A 15182-nucleotide genomic window follows, 5' to 3' on the forward strand; every position below is an offset into this window, starting at 1 on the left:
AATATAGTTAATGAACAGAAAAATACTGGTTCCATCACCTTTACGTCTTTTTAAGGCTCATAGTGGTTGCTCTTTTGAAAGAACGTAGAGCTAAGTGTATACGCGCATACATGTAGCCTTAATAGGGCTCTGCCGATCTTCGCTGGGGTTAGAGCCCGTTTTAACAAATGTGTCAATGCAAGTCATAAAACAGGAGTCCCAGTTGAATTAAAAAAAACACTAAATTTTAATAGGTTAGTGTCACCTTGCTCATACTTTGATATCCACCTTTTGTAAGGCGGATAACGTACATTCTGTTGTTAAAGGTTCACGATTAACTATAGGAAACAAACAAGTACAGCCATTCTTAAATATGTTCATAAGAAGTGTATTGAATTGCTATTCAAGCAACATTGCTATTTGTTCTTATTAATCCAATAATCTGTAGGTAGTAATCCGGCTTATTTATAGGGTAGCGTTTAAACCAGCCTTTCGGTAGAGGTACTTATTCGCTACAATTTGATATCGACTTTTAAAGGTTGTGGATCATGTACAAGTCTGACAGTCTAAACAAAAGTGATCAGATATCATTCATAATTGAGGGTAAGTTTTACATTTAGTACTTTGATCAAAATACGTGAAACTTTGTTTCTAACTATAAAAACTGTCCTAAGAAAATTACGGTTTCAATTGATGTAGCAATTTCAATCAAATAAACAAACAAACGCACATGCACATAGAAGCAAAGAAACGGGTAAAGATACGTTTTACAAATTATTTTGTTGCACCATGGTAGTCATAATATTTAATATTACTGATCATCCTTTAGGTATTAGACGCGATACCGGGCCAATCGAAGTACTAATTCTTGACAATTGACGACAGTATATGACCCTTCTCGCCTAATATCGACCAAAGTCGACCAATACGAGTTTCTGCCGTTTAGATAGGCTTTTAAACTTGTAAAATACGGGATAAGAGGAATGGACCAGTTTCGTTGGCTGTCGAAACTCGCCCTTATATGAGAATGCTGTAAATGTTTTAAAAAGGCAGCCGCTTTGTTTTCCGTCTTACCGACTGTTTTGAAATTGTGTGCCTTGTTTTTTCTTTATTCAGGATTGTTGGGATAAGAGTGAGGTTTGTGCACGTAAACTGGTTTAATTCCCTAGTAAATTAACATTTTACTGACCGTTCCAAAGCGGTACCTTACAATCCTTGATAAGCATACCTAGTTTTTTTGTATGGTATATAAGCACTGTGTTGTTTGTGGAGTTTTGTGCTGTTGTTCCATGTTTCTTGTCTGTGATTTTTTCTTTTTGTGTTCTATGTCTTTGGCGTTTACCCTGTGCCATTAAACGGGGTTAATGTTTAAACATTTGGCTACTGAGCTTGTTTCTGTAACCGCCAAGTTCTATTATTCTATATATACCACATGAACTAGACGCATGGTGTGTTTCCAATAGATTAGGAAACGGCAAACCATTTCTCGGATGGCCTGTAACCATATCATGAAATGTGTTATATATCATGTTGCCTTTAGTCGTTATAGTGATGAAGGCGAAGTTGATATTCAGAGATGAACAGAAAAGGCATCCGGCAAATGGAATAAAATTGAATTATTAACAAATCGTAAAAATTCTTTACCGCAATATTTAGTTATCTGTTTGTTTTACAGAAATATGCCAGGCGTGTCCAACTAAGTCATGTCTGATACAAGCTCATCGGCTGGATATGTGTTGATCTGTTAACATAACAAAAGAACATGAACACAGCCGCAAACAAGTTAGAACTTCAGAGATTGAATGGAGTGGATAAAAATGCAGTCGAATTAGGAGCAGGATGTGAAAACACAGACGTCAAAGATGATGTCGCATTGTACATTTATGTTAACGACGGAAGTGCCAGTCACAGTGGTGACTATGAATCTGGTTCTAATGATTCTAGCTCAACAAGACCGGAAGCGGTAAGAGAGACGTGGTCAGGGCGGTTTGAGTTTCTCCTCTCTGTTGTGGGTTACACAGTGGGGCTGGGAAACATTTGGAGGTTCCCGTATTTTGTAAAGCGTAATGGCGGAGGTATGTATACACATTATTTCAAATATTATTAGAACAGAATGCATATACATATATTGATATAACTTAGGAGCAGTTTTGTTTGCGAATATAAAATGCAATACTTATTACTTAAAACACATGTTATTTAATAATCTGTACGAACATTGAGTCTCAATAATATTATTATAAAAAATAACCTTGTTGCAGGCGTTGCTTTGATTCCTTTCCTGCTATTTCTGGTCTCGTGTGGAGGACCTCTTTACTACATCGAGGTCTGCCTTGGCCAGTTCTCTGGAAAGTCCCCCGTTAATGTCTGGGATATATGTCCGTTATTCAGAGGTTCGTTGTAAAGAGTGTGTTTTCGTCAGTATTTCCATGCTTAAAAGTATTTGTCATGACCGATTGGGTATATAGTATTATATATTTTACTTGACTTTTGCTTAGGATGATTATTGTTTCAAAATAAATAGCTGTTATAGGAAATATTAACTGCTAGTCTATACGTAGTTAAAAATTTAATTAGACAATTATTGTTCGACCAGATAATTACAGTACTAAGTGAATTGACGTCCTAAAATTAAGCCAATTTAAATATCAAAATATACTAGTACTTCAAATCAAAATGAACTAAATTTATTTCGTAATCGTGAGTTAGTCATAAAACAAGACTGAAAATATAGATTAATTTTGCAATATCATATATCTTAAGTCAGTTGTACTTGAATGATAGCCCTTGACTTGACAGAATCACTTGATAAAATAATTTGAATCAATTTCTGGTAAAATTCCTGTACTTTTATAACAATGTATGCTGAAATAAACTAGCCAAAAACACGGGACACATAGCATCACAATAGTTTCTAGTCCTAGAACATAAACACTAAATTAGTTTTATTGGTACATTTTGTGGCTACTGCTTTTTTCCAGGAATTGGGTTTGTGATGGTTGGATTATCCCTTATGTTCATCTGGTACTTCGGGGCGTGTTTTGCCTGGGTCATCTACTACCTTTTTCACTCCTTTCATCCTAGGCTTGCTTGGGCCACTTGTGGTCAGCCTTGGAACACGGATTTGTGCATAGGTAAAGTTAACATACTCTAGAAAAATATAATTATTATTGTTGTAAAACTATTTTGTCATGTAAATACGCTTATTGTAAATCTGCCCTTCGACGCTGAGATAAAAGACAATTATTTTATATATAATAAGAAGAATGCTAGTGGTATTGACAAAAATACCTGCCGATTATATACTTATTTTAACCATTTCATTGCGCATGCCGGTATGCTTCACAATTATATCAATTACTTGCTTAGTAATGTGATTATGTTTCGTAGATTTCTAGCGACCAAATTATTTCAGATGCATCAACGAATTTGACGGAAAAGAAGTTGCAGCTGGCATCAAACATATCTGCTAAATTTAAATTTTCTACTTCGGCCACAGAATTTTGGGAGTAAGCGAAATCTTTATGTATGAGAGCACAATGATTGTATTACACACGTTTTATTAACTATTTAGTATTTACACGCTGTTGTGACGAAATATAAAAAAAAGAAAAGTGTCGATACGTTGCTTATATTTTCAACCAAAAGCAAAAATCAGAGCAATTGGCAGTTGTTACTTCGTAAACATCTTTTTACGAACGTTACGACTACCGTCAATTGAACAATATTCAGATAATCTTGTTAATGTAACATAACGCAAGTGGAAACTTAATGACATTTGCAATTTAATTGATTAAATTCTCTTTTTTTTTAGTTTTAATTATAATAAATGTATCACATGTGCTACTAAAATACTCTTAAATGTTGCAAGCTCACATACGAGTTCCTTTAGTCTAAAACAGAACATGTTTTCCAAAATTTATATAAATTTACAGGTTCTAATGAAACTCGACTGTTTAAATGTTAAATCTATCATAAACGGTTTTGATGCGTTTTCAAGTGAAAAGCCTAAAAATAAAAACGGGAACAAAGATCATTTAATAGAAAAACATAATATCTTTTGTTTTGTATGTTTAGATACAGATGCTATAGTTTATGTTTATGTCTTTTTTTAAACGTTCTCTTTCGCATTGTTTTTTGTTGCATGCGTTTCAATAGTCCACGAAGATAGGTCTTCAAAACAACGCTAGTTAGTCTTTAAATAGAGTAATTGAAGCCTTTGAAACAAGCTAAGTATCCACACATTTAACGAAGATCTTAATACTCAGTCGTATTCAGCTTAACGCTAAGGACAGAACGGTAGGAACGTATAGTCTAGTTAATTTTGTGTAGGAAACAACGATCGAAAGAGGCAAAAGGAATAAAATCACGGTTACAAATGCATGGTAAAAATTGACATTGCATATTTTGCGAAGCATTTTGCCACAACATTTTGCAATCATAGATTTTTGAAAAAATATTTTTTACATACTCTTCTCCAATGCATTTTGACACATTGTGATTTGTTTTTCTTTCATTGTATCGCTTGGATACATTGAATTCATTTATTCTCAATTAGTTTGACTGACCCCATAGGCATCGTTCTCGCTGTCGAGGCCACAGAAGTCAAATTTGCTTTTTCTATTTATTAATTCGGGTTGTTTCGCAGGAACAATGTATTGGCCATGTCGCGTGGTATAGACGACCTAGGATCTGTGCAGTTGCACCTTCTTGGTTGCCTGGCTCTCGGATGGCTTGTGGTGTACCTTTGCCTCTGGAAAGGTGTCAAGTCACTTGGAAAAGTGAGTAAAACATTTGATTCAGATTTTGTTTTCAAATTAGCATGTTAAATTACAGTTCATTAGGCTAGTCGGCTGTTTTATGGGGATGTATCACTTCGAGATCCCTGTTTACAGAGACCAAAACTTTAAAGCGATCATGTAAATTCACACAATGAATGTGATGTGATCAATGATATCTTTTCTACGTTGTTCAATATTTATGGTTATAACAGCCCTACTTTCAAAATGTATTATTGAGTTGATATGACTGATACAACGTTTCCATACACGTATACATATTTCAATTTCGAATCGTAACAATACAACGTTTGTAGGTTGTGTACGTAACGGCGACATTGCCTTACGTATTGCTGACTGTGCTCCTGATTCGCGGCGTGACTTTGGACGGTGCGGTTGATGGAATTAAGCACTACATTTATCCAGACTTAAGCAAACTCCTGAAAGGACAGGTGAAACAATTCTATTACAATTATAATAATTATTGTATCATCGGTTCTGTTTCCTTTTGGTATTATCAAACGATTACTGTTGGGAAAAGAATGATGATTGTTTAATTATCCTGGCAGTTTTGCCGAAAGTTTGATGGCAAAAACACGTCATTATAGCATTTATGTAATCAGTGCCTTTTGTGCCATTGGACATTGTTAGGAGTTGTAAGAGAAGAATCGAGTTATAATTATTAATATCACTACGGTTTATCAAACATTTTGTTTTAGCATGTTAAGCGTATGATTTCTTTCTTTGAAACTGTATCTTGTATTAGTTTTAAAACAAAATCACAAGCGCAAACTATTCATAATTGAGTTTATTTTGTAAGCGAAACTTTCACACACTTCTAGTAAAAAATAACTGAATTCACATCAATAATTATTGTAATAATACACGAGCACATGCCGCGAGTTGTTAATTTAATCAAAGTGTTTGTGGTGAAGTTACTGTTTTGTACCATGGCAACGTTAAGTAACTAAAGTGTGTATCAGTAAGTATCGCTGTATTTTATCCGCACGATACTAATTTGACTGTTCGACACTACCACTGTTAAAGATTTAATGTACAAAAGAAAACAAAGAAAGCATTTAAAGCTTGATGTTATTGATCTGATAAACCAACAGTTATGGATCGAGGCTGCGGTGCAGTGCTTCTATTCGCTGGGACCGGCATGGGGAGGTGTCATCACTATGGCTAGTTTCAACAAGTTCAACCATAACGCATTCAGGTAGCAGTATACTCCTTGGTTCAAATCCCTTTACATGCTATATGTATTTATTCAGGAAAAAAAGTCATTCTTGTTCGGATATACTTACTAATATCATAAATTATAAATATTCTAAAAGTAAAATTGATGTCCTTATCAACATTATTTTTGTCTTTAAAGTATTATAAAGCACTTTTTTAATATATTGGGTATATTATGATAGGACGATTTTCTTGTGACCTGTATCACGTCGAGTTAGGTGTGTAAGCACGTATCCGCCGAGACCGCAGGTCGAGACGGATACATATTTACTTACCGAATGAGACGTGATACAGGTCTCCAGAAAAGCGCCCTATCGTAATATTCCATTTATAACATACCTGCCTATCTAATTATTCCTTTTTAATTTTCGGTTTCAATTTAATTTAAATTGACCGCCATCTGTCAATGTCAAAATATGGAATGGCTTGCGCGTATGAATGTGTTACGTACTCTTGTGTTGTTTTGAAGTCAAGGGAGGTTACTACAGCGAAACGAAGTCAGAAATTACAGAATTATTTTTATTGAGCAAAACAAGATGGAATTATTTTACATCTTAGCAAAATTAACAAATTGCTAATACGAAAACAATTATTAAATGTCACAGCATTAAAAGGGCGAAGAAAAAATACGGTACTTATTTTACGTGTATACACTAATCGTCATATCATGTAGACGTAACGCGGCCATTTTTTCACAAATTGAATATTCGTGGGATTATTTGACGATCAATTAATGCAGAATTGAAAGAAGTTCGTGAGTCAATCGCTATTTCTATCGATGACGCGAATTCGCCTTCTTTGTATTGGCGAGCCGCTCATGTTGATGATAATGCTACAATTTATGAACTTCGAAATGGCAAACAACAGGTTGTCTAGACAAATTGGAAGTTTTCTCTGCTTCGTGGCTATCCTCATGTTTTTGAAGAATCAAGTTCCTGAATATTTACATGCTTCTTGAGCCAAAGTAGTTCCGAGGCTACACACGGTACTCGCATTATACGGAATCAGAAAACGACAGTATGGTGATACAGAATTTTTAATAGGCGTGCTGTATTTTCACTGTTTGATATGGAAAAGGAAATTGATAGGCATATAATAAAATGAATTATCACTTATCTTGGAAAACATAAAAGCCTAAGAACAACGTGTTAACCAATTGCTTTGTAGCTATATTTTGAATTATTGATAATTTTCAGGGATACGATGATCGTTTGTTTTGCGGACGGGTTTACGGGCTTTTTTGGTGGACTGGTTGTTTTTTCAGTTCTTGGGTTCCTTGCCAAGGAAACCGGCGTCTCAATTGACGACCTTCCATTTTCAGGTAAGGCCATTGATAGATTTATTAGAGCAGATTGATGGAAATCTTGGATTGAAATGTTTGGTTTCAAAGTGTTCAAACAGACGAAAGAGTTTTGTCATTTAGCCTAATTTGAGCTGGTTTATCAATAATAAAATCTCAAAACGAATATTCATTTTCTGTTAGTTGTGTTATAAATGTATTATACTAACCGGATTAAGTCAATGATATGTTTCATCCAATTTGAGATCATTTGTGTTAGAAATTGTGACACTTATAGGTTTATGTATGTTTATCACTTTAACTACAACTCAAAAATGCATTTCCTCTATTAATTTATAACAGTTAACTAATGGATCACACACCGTAACTGTATTGTTGCAGGTGCCTCTCTGGCGTTTATTGCCTACCCGGAAGCACTGAGCAGACTTCCATTACCGAACCTCTGGGCAGTCCTCTTTTTCATTACCCTCATTTTAGTAAGCGTCTACACAACGGTACGTTGATAGATCGATACCATTTTATTGGATTGTAAAAGTAAACCGAAATATTGCCCACCTATTTAATTTGCTTATCAATGTACATGATGATAAAAGAAGTATGTCCCTTCTACAAATGACAATTTTCAGTATAACCTCAATAACCGTTATATATAAGTTTTTGTTAGGAAGCGGTATGTTTGGTTTGTACAAGATGTTATTCCGCTATTTACGTGGAAACCAAATGTTGATTCATCATATACTGCCACGTTTTTGAATCCTTTTTGAATTAGAACTTGAAAGTACTTATTGTTGGTGATCCATTTTAAAAGCTCGTATTCATCAAACATAACTGAACATTGACAGATACGGTCCAAGTAATATCTTTGTTGTTTTTTCATTGTCCACTATTCGGTTTACATCAGTGTGTTTCATTGTATTACTTAGCATTCATTCGATTAACAAATTGAATAACTCATTTACTGAAACATGCTATGCATGCTGATTTCATAGGGTTAATACTTACACTTATTTTAGTTTGGGACGTTTGAAACGGTAATTAATGCGATCGTTGATTATGATTTCCGGCGGCTCCATCGATATCGCATCCACATCACCTCTCTTCTTACCGTCCTGATTATTGTCGGCAGCATTCCTCTGTGCACTTCGGTAAGGACATAAATTATCAAACATTGACCGTTGATGATGAATGTTTTTTGGTTAACCTTAAAATTGTGTAGTATATTTCATTCAATGAAACTCATATTAACAATACGGCGTTGAAAAGGAATATCAGAGCGTGTACTACTAAGTTGATTCTATTAAATATACTCGTATTTTTCATTTAAGGAGCTCAGACGTTATCTACATAAATTTCCCTATCATAAATATGACAATTGAACTTTCACATATGTATGCCTTATTTGACTGTGTTAAATACAAAGTTGTTAACATATGATTTAATTTTTCAAAAAGCAAAGGTATTGTTGTATTAAGAAAACATGGATTTCTTAACCAAACTTTTGAATATTTTATCTATATAACGTAAAATGTTGGGATAGCGAAATAGGCAAAATCATACGATACCACCCGAGTTCCTTTTTTATACGCAAATTAGTTTTTTTAACAGTATGCTATTGAATTTTGTTATCAATACTGATAATCATGATGACGCCTTCGCAATTGATACAATTCATACCGGGGTAATTTTCCAGGGAGGATACTACATCTTTATGTTGACCGACTGGTATATCGCAACCTTCAACATCGTGTTCGTTGCCCTGTTGGAGACGATTATCATTTCTTGGATATACGGTAAAGTGGGAAGAAAGAAAAATGACAAATTATTGTATACTTGCTAACGTTATGTGATTGAGTATTATAAACCTTTTGATATGGACGATGAAATACTTTTCGCAATACACACCCTAATGCTGTGCCCCATGTCATACAATACCTAACGTAGCACTAGTGCGCATTTATGCGCAAACCACAACATGATAAAAGGGAAAACTACTACGTTGATAATTGATATTTTCCTATTGAATATATCGTCGATGCTTGTGTCAAATTAAATCGTAATTAGTGAACGCAGGCAACGCGAGTTGACAACAACCCTCCAAAGTGACAGTCGAAAATGTTGATAATTTGTTTTTATATGGTAAAGTCTTATAAACAAAACTGATATTTGATTATATTCTTACTAATAATAGTAAGTATTTAACATCAATTCCACTTAGATAGAAGACAAAACTGTTTGTTTTCTCATGGCGCCTACCATTATTTTGCTTAAAGTAAAACAAAAATTCTATGAACAGGACCATAACTCTTTTTCCATAACGTAATACGTATAAAAGTGTTGTTTGATACATACTCATTCAAACCAGTGACGTAGCTAAATGGTGCAGACACATTTCCAATTTATTTAAAACAAACGGATTAATTGTGTAAGCACTTTCCATTGTTATCAATGGAAAACATCAATCAAACCGAGAAGGCTTTTTCCTACAGATTGATTAAGTTTGTGCTTTATTGCGATTCTCTTTTCAATAAATGTGTAAAACAATATTCATCTTTTTTCAAGGTGCAAACCGTTTCAGCGAAGACATCGAGATGATGACAGGCAACCGCCCGCCTCTGTTAGTCCGAGTAGTCTGGTCATTGGTTATACCAATATTCATTTCCGTAAGTAGCTCGTGATTAAAGTTGCAACGAAATCTAAATCTGTTCTGAAACCATCGGGTTACCCGGAAGATATGGGAATACATACTGTTGTTAATCATACGTTTGTATCGACAGTGTTTCATTGGTCAAGCGAACGATCGGCGGAGCATACTTGATATCATATTTCATGGGTTGGGTTTTTCCCCTACTCATTAGCATGATCTAGAAATAGCGCACAATGTATAAGCTATTTCACATATGAGTAGAATAACTAAAATAAATCTAGTTAAATACTTTCCGTATCATCTATTTCCGGTATAAGTATCACTGATTAATTTTCCAGAAACAGCTGTTACTATGATGTTTTGCTCGTTTGTTTTTGAGATAAAAATGTCAAGATATAGTCACCCCCATGATGTAAGCGGCGACACAGTTACCGGTGTCGTACAACAGTTTTAATATATGCCATTACTCCGAAATTATTCAAAATGTTCAAAAGAAAAATTGGAACAAATTTTGCCACAGACAAAACGCACATGTAATGCCAATAAATATGGATTTAGTACTTGTCGAGTTAGTCCCTTGTTCAGATAAACAGACTAGCGTCGCACTCATTCAGCGTTGCTCCTGTTTTTATTTCTGACATACTCTAAATTACGATGTAAAGATATTCTATGAACAAGTATGTGAATATTTGATATATTGTGACTTCATATTATTTTGATATTAACAAGTGTTTAATGTGTCGAGAAAGAAATAATAAATATATGTAAATATAAAACCTATAAAATATATTTTCGTCCGATTGCAGTTGAGCAGAAATAGAAAATATTTTTTTCAAGTAGTTTTTTTTTACATACTGCATGTTGTTATTAGTAAGCAATATCTTTTTAAATGATACTGAGGTTACTTTGGGTCGCCAGGAAGCAAAATATAACATTACTAACGGCTCGATGAAATGGCAAACTTATTTGTACATATTAAGATATATTTCTACACTGATATCTTTTTTTAAATTATTGCGCCTGTATCCGACAACATACGTTTAGACTTTGTTTGTTTGTCAATGTATTGCACCATCATCATATTAACTGATGTGTATTGATACCACTTTTATTGTTTAGAAAAAAAAAACATTCAGATTTATAACGGTGTGATCAGTGCGAAAACACAATAATTATCTGAAATTTGATCACTGAATATCTTTGACATGAGATCTTTTCATTTATGCTAAGCTTTTTGTTAATAAAGTGATTGACTTTTTGCCTGAAATATTTTACTCATTATGATCATACATTTGATATGTCTTATTAGTAAATTATACATTTTCCATTAGACCATTCTGATTACCTCGGCGATCAACTTCGGCGCGCCGTCGATCGGCAAGGGGGGTTACCAGTACCCGTACTATGCTGTTGTGCTGGGTGACGTGCTCGCCTTCGCTCCGCTGATCAGCATTTTTGCTGTGGCAGCTGTTTTGGTGTTTATTAAAGGCACGGGCACATTAACACAGGTTTGTTTCCTCGGCTTAGATATTATTTAATATATTAAGGATATTTTTAAATTATAAGACAAAAATATGAATATGCTTCAAATGTAAATGATAGAAAACTTAACGATACAAGACCGATAGTCAAAACTTGACTTTAAACTTGACAAAACTTTAAACTGGTTTAACCCCCAAGTTCCAAGGCGGTACCTTTCTTGATAAACATACCCATTTTTTATATATAGTATAAATGCACTGTGCTATTTGTGGAGTTTTGTGCTGTTCTTCCAAGTTGTTTGTGATTTTTTGTTTTTATGTCTTTGGCGTTTACCCAGTGCCATTAAACTGGGTTTATGTTTAAACCGTTTGCTGCTGAGCTTGTTTCTGTAGCTTTTCGCATAAATATTGAGATATATTGAGATATATTGAGATATAATCCATGTTAATAGACACAATGAAAGAGCACACACGGCACTGAACAGGAAACACAAATGTACAAACTCCACATAGAGACCACACACGCATCAACACAGCTTTATCATTGGAAGATGAAATTATCGCCTCAGCGGTCAGTGAAAAACGCGTTCACTGTGACATGAGTTCAATTGGTTTTAAACAAGATTTTTATGCATATAAACTCAAACCCTTCCAAACAGCCTCATCTGAGCCAACACCATCATATATACGATAAGAATTAAGCAACCATAGAAGCAAAATAATTGACCATATGGCAGGACAAAAAAACAAACTGATGAAAGTGTAACAAATATAGGATTTATCTTTCTTTAGAAAACAACCAAGGCCGGAACTCAATCCATTTTTTCTTGTATGTTCAGCAACTCTTTTGGGCGTACCGGCATGGGTTTTGTCCATACGTCGATTGCTTTCCAAACTTATCCCGACCAAAGGCATTGGCAAACTATTTACATTAAAACATAAAAAACCAGAACATCCTTTTAATGTTTCAAACTAAGCTTTTTATAGTCATACTATTTCGCATCATTATGACAAATGACAAATGACAAATTAATACCTTTTACAGAGAGTCTGCCAGCTAACGCGACCTTCTAAAGGATGGCGCCCAAACGACAAGAAAGCCGAGCAGATATTCAACAGCAAGTCCTATACGTATCGGGAAACACTTCTAGAAAGAATCAAATACGATGTGTTAGGGTGGCCGTCGAACTCTTAGCAGCATAAGATTCTATTGTATGACCATTATGGTAATTTTAAGAAGTCAAATGTGTGTTGGTGTCTTAGGGATTTTATTAAAGAAGTTGCTAAATTAATTTAATAACATATACTATCGTAAATCAATGCCTGAGTTGTTATAATTGTATATATGAGTGTTTTGTTTTAATAGCCTACACGTCTATATACATGTTGCTGTTTATGAATATTATTGGCTTGCTATCATCATCCATTTTCCTTACTGAGCATACGATTGATCTGGTGGTATAAAGATTGTTGGTTCGTGAGCATCAGCAGTACCTTCTCATTACCTCTCAAAAGTACACTAGTACTCCGTAGTATTCCGATTTCATTTGACAGAGAGTTACTTCAAAAGGAAAAAAAGTGTGCCAACATTTTAAATATTTCCATTCACAAATGTTTTGTGGCTTCTTAATTTGACATGATTTAAAGATAGTAACATAAACTTAAATTCGCTTCCTAATTACAATTAAAGTGCTGAAAGCGTTGAAGAGTTCTGATTTGTTTAATAATAATTATGTTCACAGGTAATAACAATCGAATCCAAAACATCTTTTGAGTGACCTGTGCCTGTCATAGTAAGAATAAGAAATGTTAATTGATGGGTTTATAATACAATTAGAAATTGACAACGGGTTGGCAGTCAAGTACTACTGCTTCCAGTTGGGAAGGTGTTGCAGATAGGAAATCCTCATTCATTTGTTCTATCTCTCCCAGTTTAAGAAAGGGTACGAAACGTTATATTCACTTTCACACTTTCGTCTTCTTTTTGTACCAGCCGATTTGTAACGGCGGTTTCTTGACATCCGGGGACAACACGGGCCCGCGCTGTTAGCTTTTACCCAGACAGAATGGTTTCTCCAATTCGTGTACAAATGAGTTCCTGATTTTGAATATGATTTGGAAAATCTTCAGTAACGATAGCTGTGATTTAACTACTTCATCATTATAATTGTGTTCATCATCGTCAATTTTATGTAACCCGTTTGCTTATCTAATGCCTTTTTAATTCGAATTAATCTCGCTTTAAATCAATTTTATCAGGGTAGGCAACACTCAAATATTGTGCATCACACCGCAAGGGATTTCCTCCCTTCCACTGAGCAAATATGGTTTTGTCCCTTTTCCAATTGTTACAATGTACCAAAGTTGAAAGTTGACACAACGATTTACTATTGCTAATGAAAACACTCTTTCTGTAAAATGAATATGGGCTATTCCACAACAAAACCTATATTCAAGTATGGTTTAAATGAAGATCTTAAAATTTGATATTTAGACAGCCCGAACATTTTAGGTTAATCTTCCTGTTTTCAAACAATGGTATCAATCATATTTGAAGAAATGTGACGTCGTTCAAATAAAATGCTAAAACTTGAGGTCATTTAAAACCCCCCCATCTATAACGCATAAAATATAATTTGTGGATTGCTAAAATATATAAGTTACCAAATATTTTCGAATGCTTGAAATCTATTTTATTATTTTGGCATACATCTCCAATCCTTTTTGCAGTGTCATTTTGCAGTTTTGTATTTGTTCGAGAATTAAAAAAATGCATGTCACTGACGATTTGTTCAATTTCTCTTTTTCACTCTGTTGGGGCCTTGGTCCCTATCCCCGGTTACAATTTGACCACATCCTTAAGACTGCTGGAGCGTGTATCTCACATACGCAGCGACCCTGTTTCATTGCAAAATTAAAAAAGTGTCATTATTTGTAAAATATGTTATGTGTGTTCTATAACGTTTTACATTCGTTGCTTATTTCATGGAATTCTTTTTTATGTCTGATAAATGTCAGTTTCCCTATCAGCAAAATGTCAACCTTAGGGCTGAAAGCTGCACTCTCACAGATATACCATTATTACAACTTTTTTTTATTTTTTGTCTTGGAAAGAGCAAATTTTTAAGTAAATATCTGCAAACCAATAATATATGATTGTTGACAAAAAATCAGATCGTAGATTTACATATTGCCGTTCGAAAATTTATGTGTTATGGCTTAAACCGTTAATAATTGTTAAAGAAAAATGCATTAAACATCAGTTTTTTAACATAAATATAAAAATCTGCGATCTAATGTTTTGTCAGCAGTCTTATATATTCTTTATCGCAACGTCAAATTTTATGCACGTTAATAAACGCTTGAATGGCTGAAATACACAAACGAAGTCCTAAATCATGACAATGTGATTTCATTTGGGGTTTGCGATGTCTGCCATTTTGGCGTGAATTCTGGCGTCGGTCACATGACAATTCAAACCATACATCATGATGTACAAAACACGATTATCTATGTCCGTAAGGCGATGTCAACATTGCCATGTTTAAACATTTGCTGTTAACTTAACAAGGCAATGGAAGCATTAAATTGTTGAAACAGTTGTTGTTCAACTGAAACAAGGCGATGTCAACATCAAATTGTTGAAAAAGTTGTTGTTCAACTGAAAAATGCGATGCAAACATTAAATTGTTGAAACAGTTGTTGTTCAACTGAACGAGGCGATGTTTACATTGAAATGTTGAAACAGTTGTTGTTCAACT

At 34.3% G+C, this 15182-nt stretch overlaps 1 protein-coding gene across 1 annotated transcript; it reads left to right on the plus strand.

Annotated features, from left to right (window-relative positions):
• Positions 1-1659: 1659 nt before the first annotated feature.
• LOC128237725 (sodium- and chloride-dependent glycine transporter 1-like) lies at positions 1660-13549 on the plus strand. Its single transcript, XM_052953306.1, has 14 exons — positions 1660-2054; positions 2241-2372; positions 2961-3113; positions 3395-3488; positions 4628-4760; positions 5075-5209; positions 5873-5976; positions 7193-7317; positions 7678-7790; positions 8310-8441; positions 8987-9086; positions 9856-9956; positions 11272-11448; positions 12467-13549. The coding sequence occupies exons 1-14, from the start codon at positions 1742-1744 to the stop codon at positions 12614-12616; spliced, it is 1962 nt and encodes a 653-aa protein (XP_052809266.1). The 5' UTR covers positions 1660-1741; the 3' UTR covers positions 12617-13549.
• Positions 13550-15182: the final 1633 nt, after the last annotated feature.

The sequence above is a fragment of the Mya arenaria genome, chromosome 6, assembly GCF_026914265.1.
Source record: "Mya arenaria isolate MELC-2E11 chromosome 6, ASM2691426v1".
NCBI lineage: Eukaryota > Metazoa > Mollusca > Bivalvia > Myida > Myidae > Mya > Mya arenaria.